General features: G+C 38.7%; 1 protein-coding gene across 2 annotated transcripts in view; it reads right to left on the bottom strand.

The window, feature by feature from the left end:
• Nucleotides 1-298: 298 nt before the first annotated feature.
• quo (quattro) overlaps nt 299-13,776 on the bottom strand; it is a 48,527-nt gene continuing 35,049 nt past the window's right edge. For both annotated transcript variants that reach the window (XM_053497719.1, XM_053497718.1), the window contains exons 17-23: nt 9,695-9,925; nt 9,023-9,193; nt 8,708-8,885; nt 1,343-1,459; nt 872-1,096; nt 512-708; nt 299-408 (exon numbers count right to left, since the gene is read on the bottom strand). In XM_053497719.1, coding sequence (XP_053353694.1) covers nt 367-408; nt 512-708; nt 872-1,096; nt 1,343-1,459; nt 8,708-8,885; nt 9,023-9,193; nt 9,695-9,925 — 1,161 coding nt within the window. In that variant the 3' untranslated portion in view covers nt 299-366. The remainder of the gene's footprint in view (nt 409-511; nt 709-871; nt 1,097-1,342; nt 1,460-8,707; nt 8,886-9,022; nt 9,194-9,694; nt 9,926-13,776) is intronic.

The following is a 13,776-nucleotide window of genomic DNA, read 5'->3' on the forward strand; positions in this document are numbered from 1 at the left end:
GAAAACAGGAACTCATCAGACACTAAAAAAAACAAATAAAAAAAAAAACACATAAAATACATACAGTAACCACAGTGCAACTGTAACATTGGATAACAATTTGAATAACAAAAGTGTACATAAAGTATAAAATAATGTATTGCAAAGGAGTGAGCTGGTAGATTCTATTAATAATTTTAAAATCAATAATAAATATTATGTTGGACAGCTTTGTAATCACCCTCTCCTGGATAAACCTGGTGGTGACTGAAAGCATCCTCATAGAACAATAAAAGAACCAAAATTAGGCTGTTTTAACAACATTTCCATGTTGATTAGATAGTTCCACATGGTTCACAGTGCTCCATGATGGAAATAATACTCTATTTAAACTTCAGTTGATTTTCCCATGTGTATATTCCCTTGAACCTGCATTGTGAAGAAAAGAAATCACAATCATTTCCATGCACAATACGTACATATACTGTAGACTTTTGTCTACAATAAACATACATTTTGTAACAAAACTCACCTTGAGTGGTTGCTCCCTGTTTTGGTGTTGGGGGTTAGATTTTTCCTTGTCTTGCTGGTGGTCCTCTGGTTTCCCTAGACCAGTGTCAGATATGACTAAGGAATGTACGTCATGTTCTCCTCCAATGACTGACTGGAAACTGTAGCCGGAACTGCTGAGGCCACTTACACTCTCGCCTGAAGATTCTGAACTGTCAACTAAAATAAGATGAATAAACTGAAAACTGACATTTGACCAGTATACAGGTATGCTAACACAAGAAAGAATTATTTTTTGCATTTTAGAATTAATGTTAGAATGTGGCCAGAGAGTAAATTTAGTTTTATTTAGTTTTATTACCCCTTATTACCCCTTCCTTACCGAGCTGATTTTGCCTGACATTTTCCTGGTCCAGGTCATGCTCTCCTGGATTGGAGAATCCTCCAGGGTCCGACGCAGAAACAACTCTTCTACAAAAGGCAATGTGGTAACCGACAGGTGAGACAGATCCTCTTCCGGAGGAAGAAGATGAAGACGAGTGGCTGCAGGACGACACATAGCTGGCTGAACCAGTAGAATTCGGCCTCTGGGCAAGAAATCCTCGTTCTGTGTTAGACATTCCAGATAAAACAGGAGTCATACAGTCTGAGAATGTTAAATAAATCCAGAAACAGAAATATAAGAATGCCACTGTATTATAAAATATAACTCTAAATAATATACTGTATAATATAATAACATGCCACCACATTATTTAAATTTGTCAACATGGTATGTACAGTAAGTAGTCCTTTAATTTGTCATCTATTGTGATTATCATTTTTAGTACATAAGGCATATGGTAGTCTTCACCTCGTCCTGTTATAGCGCAGTTAATGGCACGGTCACAGATGGCAGCTTCACTAGGCTTAATGTCCATAAAAGGCTTGCATCCAATTCCCATGAAGACCCTCTCTTGCATACGAATCTCTGTGTCGAGCATCCAATGAAAGAGCCATTAAGCAGTTATAAAGTATTTTTTGTGTAAATGCAAATATACCTACAGAAGCTATTTTCATATTTTTTAGGTTTACAGTATGTTGCTGAAAACTTTCCAAGAGATAATGCTCATTTAAAAAAATTTGTCTTGCTGAAATAGAACTTTTTCCACCCATAATAATTTAAAACTCAAAACAAATTATTTTGGATTTGTCTGCTCTTTTTTCATTAAAAAGTTCCAGTTTCCAACCTTGGCAGTTAATTATGGAAGCAAAATAGTCTCATTAATAATTCACACAAAAGACACAATGAACACTTACGTATCCCAATTCACATGCTTAAAACCCAACTCACGTGCACGAAAAAAAAATATTTTTACAAAAAAAACTACTCACGTGCACAAAACAAATGTACACTACTCACAATAAGTTGAGGATATTGTGAGAGACTTAAAGGGGTCATACAGGTCTACATTCACTTTTTTAAGCTGTTTGGACTGAACTGTGTGTTAGGAGAGTGCGTACACAACCACTCTACGATGATAAAGAGCCGCCCAGTGGTTTTTGTTTTCATTTATTACATGCCCCTTCTGAAATCAGGCCAATCGCAAATGCCTGTCACTGTGACGCCACACCACAAGAGGCCGCTTGTCAATCAAATCCTACACTAGTTAATTGACACTGGTGTTTTAGCAAAGACCCGCCCCGAGTGAGAAGAAGCTGTCGGCCATTGTTTTTCGCCGCTGGAGCAAAATGTCGCCTAAGCGAGTGTGGTGTACAGTTGTTGGGTGTAATAGCGAACACAGTAGTCGTCATTCACTACCGACATCTGAGCCACTGAGGACGCAGTGGCTGAATTTTGTTTTTGAAGCTAACGTCCCCGCTGATCTACCTAAATGCGTTCATGTTTGCGCTAATAATTTTTCACCAGACTGCTTTATAAACGCGGGTCAATATAAAGCAGGTTTTGCTACGAAGCTGCTCCTAAAAATGGATCTGTACTAACTTTGTGTTCCTGCTTCATCTTCACCAGGCTCAGTGAGTGTAATTCCTTTTTCTATGAATCTTTGCAGATCGCCTTTTTAATAATCACGATGAATGCGGAGTGTAAGTTAACTTATACTCTCATAGAACATGGTTATGGCTTCTTCTCTATGTACATCCGTCTCTATATAATCCCTAATCGGCCGTTTATAATAAACAATGCATTAAGGTGATTGTCTAGTTGCAAACTGTGTACGTAGTCGGAAAACTATATTATGCTTACCTTTGTAACGTTAGATGGTTTATAACGATGTCTGTCGAAGGTTAAGAAGTATTGTAAACACATCAGTAAACACATCGTGTTTGTATTTCTCTCAGTAAGCTTCTCCGCTTTTGTTGTTGTTGCTCGCGGCAGCGTAAAAGCCCGTTAATTCATGCCCATGTAGTGATGAGAAAGACAAATCGAGTCGATGCATGTCCATCCTTTTAATTTTTGCGTTGTCAGGCGAAATTACAAACTTCCGCGTAGGTTCCGTACTTAAATTAAACCAAAAACGACTTAAGAAAACAGGCTCAGGCTCTATATTCCAGCGTTTTTCAGTTTGGACTGCATTACCCACAAAGCATTGCCCGTGTGGGCAATGCTTTGTGGGTAATGCAGTCCAAAGCATTGCCCGCACTGGACTACACTCCTGTGGCTATACCCCACGTGTGTTGTGAAGACACGCCCCACAGAACTGGGGGGGCGGGCTCAGCAGAGATCATAAGCATTTAAAGGAAATAGGTTGCTGAGAACAGAGCTAGTTTTTACCAGTTAAAAGTAGTGTTTTTTTTACACAACCATTGGGAATTTTTTATTAAATATATTACAATCTTTTCATTAGGACCCTAAAGATCATTAACATTTAATGAAAAATGTGTCTGGATGACCCCTTTAATGGATGTCATACATACAGTGTTTGTTTCACTTCAGACATTTTTGGGATAGGGAGGCAATTGTATTGGGTTGATAGACACACCTCATTTTGTGTTTTCCATGTAATGGTCTCATTGTGTACAGGTGTGCCTTATATCGGGGCCAATCTCACAAGACAACCTTTTTCAGTGTGACATCAATTTCAACATTCTGTGGGTATAAATGCTGGTATTGTCAGTAAGTCATTCCAAGTTCATAATTCAAACAGCCATGAACACACAACGTCACTTAACAGCCGAGCAGCGCCACTTGGCCATGGCACGCCTTCAGGTCAGTGGCAGGCAGTCAGATGGTGCTTTTGAACTTTGTGTGTCTCAAAGTGTCATCAGCAGACTTGCATCAAGACACAGAACTATTGACAGAGTTCATGACAGACCCAGGAGTGGAGCCCCACGAGTGACAGGCAGCAACGATGACCAGTACCTAAGGACCTACAGTATGCACTCAGACATCGTTTACGAGATGCGAGGGGTACTAGGGTTTCCAGACAAACCATTCGCAACTGACTCCACCGCTTTGGCTTGAATGGCAGACGATTGTTGCAGGTGACTCCACTGACTCCAAGATCATAAACGTTTGCAGTGGGCACAAGACCATGTGACCTGGACAATACAGCAGTGGTCCACCATCGTGTTCACTGATGAGTGTTGGGTCACCTTGCACAGAAATGATGATGTGAGCGATACGCTGAGGTCAACATGGTCCCCAGGGTTTGCTTTGGTGAAGGAGGTGCAACAGTCTGGGCAGGCATCACCAGTCAGCGCAAAACAGATTTGGTTATTGTACATGGCTAGTCACTGCACGTTTTTACCCCAGAGACATCATAGAACCCATCATTATCCCCAAATTCCGCCAGCACACCCCCAACTTTCTGTTCATGGATGATAATGCTGCACCACATTGTGGCAGAATTGTCACAGCTCGACTTCAGGAAGTTGGAGTGCCTCATACGGTATGGCCATCAATGTCCCCTGAACTAAACCCCACAGAGCACGTCTGGGACCAGTTAAAGCAGAAACTGGATGATCATACCCCACCCCCACGTGACCTGGCAAAACTGCCTGTAGCACTTGTGGAAGAGTGGAACGCATTGCCTCAGAACAATATCATGAGGCTAGTGAGGAGCATGAGACGTCGCTGTCAAGCTGTCATTGCGGCAAATAGTGGAAACACCAGCTACTGACAATGTAAATTTTTGTTATTTGGGGCTATCCCTGTTATTGTCTAAATTTTGGGGGTAATAAATATTAAACTTATAAAAATGGTGTTTCTTCTCATACATTATTAGTAATATCAAAGGAAACTTTTACCTGTTTCATTCAAATTCAGAGCATATGGGAAAAGCACTCTTGTAAATATGAGTATCCTTAACTTATTAAGAGTAGTGAATATATTCATAATATACGTCTTACAAATGCGAAACACAATTCACGCATGCACAACTGTGTCCAAATTTTTTGAATGTTTAAAATTCACAAGTGTATCATGGACTTTGAATGTAAAAATCGTCTTTCGTGTGTGAATATCCCTGAATTTGTGTGTGTGTATCATCTTTATAAAATATCATCATCTTTATTATTTATATTATAAACACTTCACCCTCATTACATGTTTGTAAATCAAGACAGTCACAGTTTTTAATTAGAGAATGGATGTTTTTATGGGTCACAGGGTATTCTGATACAGTAAAACCTCGGATTACGAGTAACGCGGTCTGCGAGTGTTCCGCAAGACGAGCAAAGATTTAAAAAAAAAACGAGCACTGTTTTGGTTTACGAGCACCAAGTATCATGTATCACGCATGCGCTACTTGTTTTGACGTCGAGCGTCACGTGATCACAACTGAGCCAACGTTTTTTCTCTCTCTTGCACTGCGGGTAATCTTCTCCCCTGCTGGGTCTTAGTGCTCGTCACTTATTGGTATAATCAACATCCGTGTGTGTGCATGTGTGTGTTTTTCTTTCTTTTGTGCACACACTCTCCTTCTCTCTCTCGCCTGTACTGTGTGTCAGTGTTGGAGTGTGTGTGTTATGTGTGTGCGCACGCGTAATTTGACACTGTGGCGGTTCACTCTGTCTCTCGCCTCTAATGTGTGTGTGTGAGATTTGCTTTCTTTTGCACTGCAGTGTGTGTTATGTGTGTGCGCATGCGTAATCTAACACCACGCCGGTGCACGCAAACACTCTTGTCTTTAGTGTGTGTCAGTGTTTGCGTGTGTGTTATGTGTGTGCGTGCACGTAATTTGACATTGTGCCAGGTTACTCACTGTCTCTCTCTCGCCTTTAGTGTATGTCAAATTACACGCACGCACACACATAACACACACACTCTGCAGCGAAAAAGAAAGATAAACATACGCACAAAGCACCTGTGCGCATAAATGGAAACACTTTTCTGTCTGGATTTATTTATTGTATGGTTAATTTGTTTTATTTTTACTTTATATTTTGTGTTAACTCCTTTTATGTTTTTATTTTTTTAGGCTGTGGAACAAATAATTTGAATTTCCATTATTTCTTATGGGAAATCTATGTATATCTGAATGCCACCAGATTTGCTTTTATTTCATTAACAGCTTAAGTGTTTATAACATAATGAATTCAAATTTGCTTAGGTGCTGTCACTAAGCCAGAAAGAGCGGTTGTCATTTATAGGTATCATTAAACAGCTTCACAAACAGTCTCTTTAGTCACCATTATTCCTTACAATATGATTTCCTTACAATAATTCAAATTATCAGAGGTACTTGGATAAAAGTTTGTATTTCTGATATTAACACTAATGTCTAAAATATAAACCAAAATTGAGTTTTTTGAAAATTGTAAAAAAAAAAAAAATAAGTAACTTTAGCTTCAAATAAGGTGGCGAAAAGTGGTTGCTAAAATTGTACTTCATTCATTTATTCATTCATTCATTCAAGGGATTAGTTAAAAATGTTGATTGATATCCCATAATATCGCTTCATAATTTACTCCTGCAAAATAAATGTTCCACAAAAAAAAACATTACATGAAAATTTGTATTATGTGTCTTAATTTTCGTGTATTAATTTGTAACATGCCTAGGGTTAATTATAATAGCAATAATATATTTGATAATAATAATAATATGATTTTTTTTATTATGATGTCCTATTATATTTGATAGAGATTTTGTGGGGGGTGCAATCCGTGACAGGGGACATTTTAGTGCATAACACAACTTTACTGAGGTTCACCTTCATTGCACAAATTCCCCTTCTCTTGGTCGACGACTGCGAGTGACGTCACTCACCACACAATCTCGCCCCTCAGTATAGACCCGCCCCTGACGCTGATTGACAGGTTTCTGTGTAATGTGTTGGAAATGCAATTGCAAATGGGTTAGCGATTGCGTTTGAATTTTGGCTGGCTTGACGCGCAACGCAGAGAAAGTGAAAAAGCAAACGTGGTCATTGATTTTGCTATTTAAATATGACAGGCTCATGACTTGTAAGACATGGGAAATACAAATGCAAATAGACTTTCCTTTTTTATTTGAAATTTGGCAGTCAGTGTGCGCTCACGGAGGCAAAACAGCAAACGGTAATGCAAAGTTTGCAATTGCATTTGAATTATGGCACAGTTTGTGTGTCCACATATGGGAAACGCAATTGCAAATGTAATTTGCAATTCCTTTTGAATATTGTCCGGGATATCGCTCCATAGTGAATTATCAATAATTATAAAAGACGGTTTCAACAGGTTACAAGAGTTAATTGATAAAATAAAATAACACCAGCATTACATAGCAGCTGGCCAACATTTTTTTAAAAATATTTATATTTGTCTGTCATGACATCTTCTGGAATATGTATCATTTTATCCAGGACACCAATAACGACTAGCTCCTGTCTGCAAATAAACTATAGGTAGTCAATGTTCAGTGGCTGTCTCTCAAAGACATGAACCAAACGATTATGAAGTCATTGAAGAATGTACTGCTGGAGAGATTCCCAAATTATTAAAAAGAAAAAATGTACTTTAATGACAATGACAGTAAGTTATACCGTTTAAAATAAATGTTTTGAATCATGCTGCATACCTTGTTCAAATTATTGTTTTAACATAGTTGCTACATAATGTACAACATGCTATATGTATTTATTGCTGTAACTGTAAGTTTAAACGGACCAAACACCAGTTAAGAAAGTTATAATGAATGATCAATGCACCACTCAAATTGTAAATAGTGACAATAGTGACAATACTCAGTCACATGCTATTTTTACTATGCTACCATACTATAAGTGTTTGCATTGTTTAATTTGACAATGAAAAACTGCGACAAACATGTAATGAGGGTAAGGTGTTTACAGTATAAAGATGATAAAGTGGTTAGCTGTGTTATTTTCAGCAAAGTTCATTAATGAAAAATTATGAAATAAAGTAATAACTTACATGTGCATACTTTTCTTGGTTTGAGTAGGTAAAACTCCATTTCCGTTGAATTAACTGAGATTGCGCAAATGGTGTGCAAAGCTGAGCTATTTGAGTGCTGCGCTCCTGGAGGGCTGTGGTTGGTTAAATGGTGAGGTCGCATCTAATTGCTTAAAGAGCATGAATGACCCATGTTGGTGCCAGCAAAGTCTCAAAAATGCACACAAACTAATCTAGGGATATTCACACACGAAAGACGATTTTCACATTCAAAGTCCATTGTGAATATTTTTTTTTCATGCATGTGAATTGGGTTACACGCATGTAAATTGGGATATGCATGTGTGCATTGTGTCTTTTGTGTGAATTATTAATAAGACTATTTTGCTTCCATAATTAACTGCCAAGGTTGGAAACTGGAACTTTTTTAATGAAAAAAGAGCAGACAAATCCAAAATAATTTTCAAAACACGTCACAGGTATATTGAGAATTTTGGGGTGCTGGAGACGACACTGTCGGCGGTCCGACTCTCCCAAACAACGTAATGGTGAATACAGGCTTTAATCAAAGCAAAAGGTGGTCCAACGAAATATTAGAGTGTGTGACTCTACTTTGGCCATGCATTGTATAGGAGAAACTCCAGAAAGACAGTTACTTGAGCTCGGAATTAAACCAAGGACCATAGAGCTGTAAGTATTAATGTTATCCACTGTGGGTTTTTTTGTTTGTTTGTTTGTTTACCAAAAGACAAAATATTCTAACAATGCAATAGCTAGTTATATCTTAATGAAAACAAAAAGCCACTGTTTGCTAATGCACTATTCAATTAAAAGTTATTAGAACAAATTATTAGTCAAAATTAGATAACCTCTGTGTACTGACCCCTGTTGTGTATAGCCTGTTCCCACAAAATCCTCTCCAAGTCTTTGGTCCAGCCTTTCTTCACTTCATAACTTCTTGCCTGTAGTGTGTATGTGTCCTGTGACTTCCTCCTCCGAAACCAAATTTCAAAACACAGCCCACTATCACCAGAGTTATGTGTCATTCCAATGTCTGAAGTCTGTACAGGAAGTTTAAACAGCAAAGAAGGAAAAACATAGTGATTATGGGTGAAAATATTTTAGCAATTTGCTTCATTACATCTTATAGATAAAAAAAATAACACAGACTGGGATGTACTGTATGTAGAGTAATTACCTTGAATGACTGTTTGTAGATATATATGTCATTTCCAACCTCTGTCTTCTTGGTCTTGCTAAAGAGGATAAGATCTTGAAAAAGAAAAATATGTCTGTAACATTTCTTCTTCCTAAAGGACACCAGGAACTCATCTTGGCGAATCAGTTGCCCTTGTTCCTTCAGATTCACCTGTAAAGATTAAGAGTTAAAAATATTTACAGGACAGTACCAAACTCTTTGTAGTAATAAAAATATTGTTTAATAAACAGCAAAAGGTTTATTTAGCAGACATAATAATACAGTACATATTTTGAGGTCATGTGGTCAACAGTACAAAATAGAAAGTAGAACAAGGTACATTTTCAAAAGACCTAGAGTGGCTTAGCCCACACTCTTTTTATACCAGAGCAATCAGATGTGATATGCTATATTACACATGACTAAACATATAATAATTTAGAAACTTTCATTAAATAAAAAAAAAAAATGTTTCAAATGCAAAACTTATAAAAGTAATAGAATTTTATTACTTTATACATTTTATTTAATCAATTAATTAATACATAATGAAAGTATTAAGTAATGTCACGCAAACACAATTAAAATTTGACCGCATTAAGATTACCCTTCCTCAACTCTCATATACATTTAGATTTAGGCATTTGGCATATGCCTCTCGACCATACTTACGTCACATTCCTGGATGTCATCCATAGCAAGAAGGTTGTTGCCATGCCGAAGCTGGAATTGTATGACCTCTAATGCAGCCTGTAACTCGGCACGCTCAGGAGCTTTGTGTGATGTCGTGTCACACTCTTGTAGCATGTCCTGCAGAAGCAGATTGTATTTACTGATGCGCTGCACTGGCTTCAGCAGGTATGATGACAGGTCCATTTTGTCTCCCAGAAGCTGTTGTTTCTGCTGTAGAAATTAAAAGTGTGTGTAGCACAGTGTGTGGGTGAATTGACTAAGGAATAGTTAAGAAAGTCAATTAATTAAGCTTTTACCCCTACTTATATCCTCCTACTCTTAGATAAAACCTAACAAGAACAAAAAATTGAGATTACATTTTATTACAGACTGCAGATGGTGATCCAGGTATTGGTTCATTCAAGTATTGGTTTACTAAGGTATTCAGGTATTGGTTTACTAAGGTGTTAGGCCATAGTGAGTTGCCAGAACAGGTTTGAGGTAAAAGGTTGGGGGTAGGAATCTCATTCTTTAAAAATATGCTCCTTATTTGCAGTTTTATTAGAAAATGTGGAATAGAGAGTACTTGAGCACATCATTAAAAAAATCATACCCTTGTATAACTGCAGTGTGTGTATATCTATATCTATATCTATATACAGTATATATATACAGTGGTGTGAAAAACTATTTGCCCCCTTCCTGATTTCTTATTCTTTTGCATGTTTGTCACACAAAATGTTTCTGATCATTAAACACATTTAACTATTAGTCAAAGATAACACAAGTAAACACAAAATGCAGTTTTTAAAAGATGGTTTTTATTATTTAGGGAGAAAAAAATCCAAACCTACATGGCCCTGTGTGAAAAAGTAATTGCCCCCTGAACCTAATAACTGGTTGGGCCACCCTTAGCAGCAATAACTGCAATCTGGAGGAATTTTGGCCCACTCATCTTTGCAGAATTGTTGTAACTCAGCTTTATTTAAGGGTTTTCTAGCATGAACCGCCTTTTTAAGGTCATGCCACAACATCTCAATAGGATTCAGGTCAGGACTTTGACTAGGCCACTCCAAAGTCTTCATTTTGTTTTTCTTTAGCCATTCAGAGGTGGATTTGCTGGTGTGTTTTGGGTCATTGTCCTGCTGCAGCACCCAAGATCGCTTCAGCTTGAGTTGACGAACAGATGGCCGGACACTCTCCTTCAGGATTTTTTTGGTAGACAGTAGAATTCATGGATTTATCACAGCAAGCCGTCCAGGTCCTGAAGCAGCAAAACAACCCCAGACCATCACACTACCACCACCATATTTTACTGTTGGTATGATGTTCTTTTTCTGAAATGCTGTGTTACTTTTACGCCAGATGTAACGGGACACGCACCTTCCAAAAAGTTCAACTTTTGTCTCGTCTGTCCACAAGGTACTTTCCCAAAAGTCTTGGCAATCATTGAGATGGTTTTTTTTAGCAAAATTGAGACGAGCCTTAATGTTCTTTTTGCTTAAAAGTGGTTTGCGCCTTGGAAATCTGCCATGCAGGCCGTTTTTGCCCAGTGTCTTTCTCATGGTGGAGTCGTGAACACTGACCTTAATTGAGGCAAGTGAGGCCTGCAGTTCTTTAGATGTTGTCCTGGGGTCTTTTGTGGCCTCTTGGATGAGTTGTCTCTGCGCTCTTGGGGTAATTTTGGTCAACCGGCCACTCCTGGGAAGGTTCACCACTGTTCCATGTTTTTGCCATTTGTGGATAATGGCTCTCACTGTGGTTTGCTGGAGTCCCAAAGCTTTAGAAATGGCTTTATAACCTTTACCAGACTGATAGATCTCAATTACTTTTGTTCTCATTTGTTCCTGAATTTCTTTGGATCTTGGCATGATGTCTAGCTTTTGAGGTGCTTTTGGTCTACTTCTCTGTGTCAGGTAGCTCCTATTTAAGTGATTTCTTGATTGAAACAGGTGTGGCAGAAATCAGGCCTGAGGGTGACTACAGAAATTGAACTCAGGTGTGATAAACCACAGTTAAGTTATTTTTTAACAAAGGGGGCAATCACTTTTTCACACAGGGCCATGTAGATTTGGAGTTTTTTTTTCTCCCTTAATAACGTAAACCTTCATTTAAAAACTGCATTTTGTGTTCAATTATGTTATCTTTGACTAATAGTTAACGTTTTTTGATGAGCAGAAACATTTAAGTGTGACAAACATGCAAAAGAATAAGAAATCAGGAACGGGGCAAACTGAGTGTCTCAGAATCACTCGTAGGAACCGCGCGCATTTAGTTCATTTAGTTCAAGTCCATTTAGGACTGAAAATAATACTAGCTCAAAGCTCAGACATAAGCGTTTTTTATTAAACTTCCTTTTTTTTAACGAGAAGTAGGACTGTGCCAAGGAAAGCGTATGACACCCCGTGCATAGGACACTGAGAGCCATAAAGTAAGCCATAATCTTTTTTTGTAGTTTTAAACGGTGGAAAAGTAAAATCCTGATATCAGCGTCAGTTGTGTAAAAGCTTTATGCACACAGATAAAACTTATGGAGCGTGGCGTTATTTTAATCAGCCTGCTTCAATCAATCAACTGTGTAAAGCCCATATAATAAAACTGTGATAATCTGACCAAAATTACTTTGTACAGAAAGTGAAACTGAAGCATTGAGAGCAAATAAGAGCATTTTTGGAAGTCTAAAAAAAAATGTAATAAAATTAAAGCTAAATTCCGCCCTACTTTTTTCTTAAAAGATGAAAGTGAGTGGACAGAAATTTGTAAAAGCATCGATGCCACCTGTCCGTTAGCCGCACGTACCTCTGACGGGTGTGAAAAACAGGGATACACTGTGTTAATGAGTGATGAAGTGCTGCTTATAATTTAATTTATTATTTCTGACATTTTTGACTATGTCACTGTTTCAAAGCTGCATTTGCACTGTTACTAAAAAACATACAGTATGAGTCACCTCCAGAGACAGCATTAATGAACCAGTTCGGCACTTGATGCTTAAAAATATATATATAATTTTTTGTTGTTGTTGTTGCTGCCCAAACGTGTCTTTCATGACTACTTTGTTACTCATTGTTACTAAAACGTCTCTCCTTTGTGCGCGTCTCTGCCTGTACATTTCCTCGCTACTCCTAACCAGTTAGGACATCTCCAGACCTCTCCTATATTTTGGTGGAGAGGGAAGTGATTTCCAAGATTTTAAGAATCTTGATAAATTGCTCTTACTCCTACTTCTAAAAGTAGGACCAAAATAGCATGGAATTTTTGCCACTTAGGAGCAATTTCTTACTCTGAAACACTTAGTCAATACAGGCCCTGATCATAGTAAATGTAATTTTCCTAAGTTCCCTTTCAGTCGATTCACTCGGTACAACACATATAGTATGGGATATCACGCCCTCTCGTGTCCTGGCTGAAGCCACCTTTATTCACGCCGTAAAGGCAGGCAAACCTGTGGTGACGTAGGTGTAGCCCCGCCTACACCTATAAACCATCGTCGCCACGGTTGACCCTCAGTTCTTACGCTCTTCACCTCGCTGTGAACACCTTTTCCGTAGAAGTTTTCTAGGTGCTGCTAGTAAACTCTACGTTTTACGTTGAAAGACTGCGCTTAAAATCAGCTTAACTGCTCTTGTTGGCGTTAGCGACAACAGCCTCATTTTGGTGAGTCGTCTACCCGCGGGGCGCTGACTTTTAAGTTCTCTGACAGTCAGAACATTAGCGACATCTCAGTTAGTTGGCTTCTGTTTAGCTGTGCTAACAGCGCTGGCTAAGATGAGCATGCAAGCTAATGTAGTTAAGAAGAGGTCCGCTGTTCGCCCCTGTCCTCAGGAGTGCGGTTTCTCCTTGCACGAAAAGGACCAGCACGAAGCGTGCCCCGTCTGTCTGGGGATTCTCCATGCTAGGAGAGCTCTAGCTGAGCCAGAGTCATGTGAGCTCTGTCGCCAGCTCCGGCGTTCAACGCTGGAAAGACGGGTCACGTTCGTGGAAAGGACCCTGGGGAGAAATACAGTCGCTCAGCAGGACCCCCTCCTTTCCGAATCAGCAGTCCCAGCTTCGCCTGTGTCTGCTGACGAGGAATTTTTGTC

This window comes from Clarias gariepinus, chromosome 6 (genome assembly GCF_024256425.1).
Source record: "Clarias gariepinus isolate MV-2021 ecotype Netherlands chromosome 6, CGAR_prim_01v2, whole genome shotgun sequence".
Lineage (NCBI taxonomy): Eukaryota > Metazoa > Chordata > Actinopteri > Siluriformes > Clariidae > Clarias > Clarias gariepinus.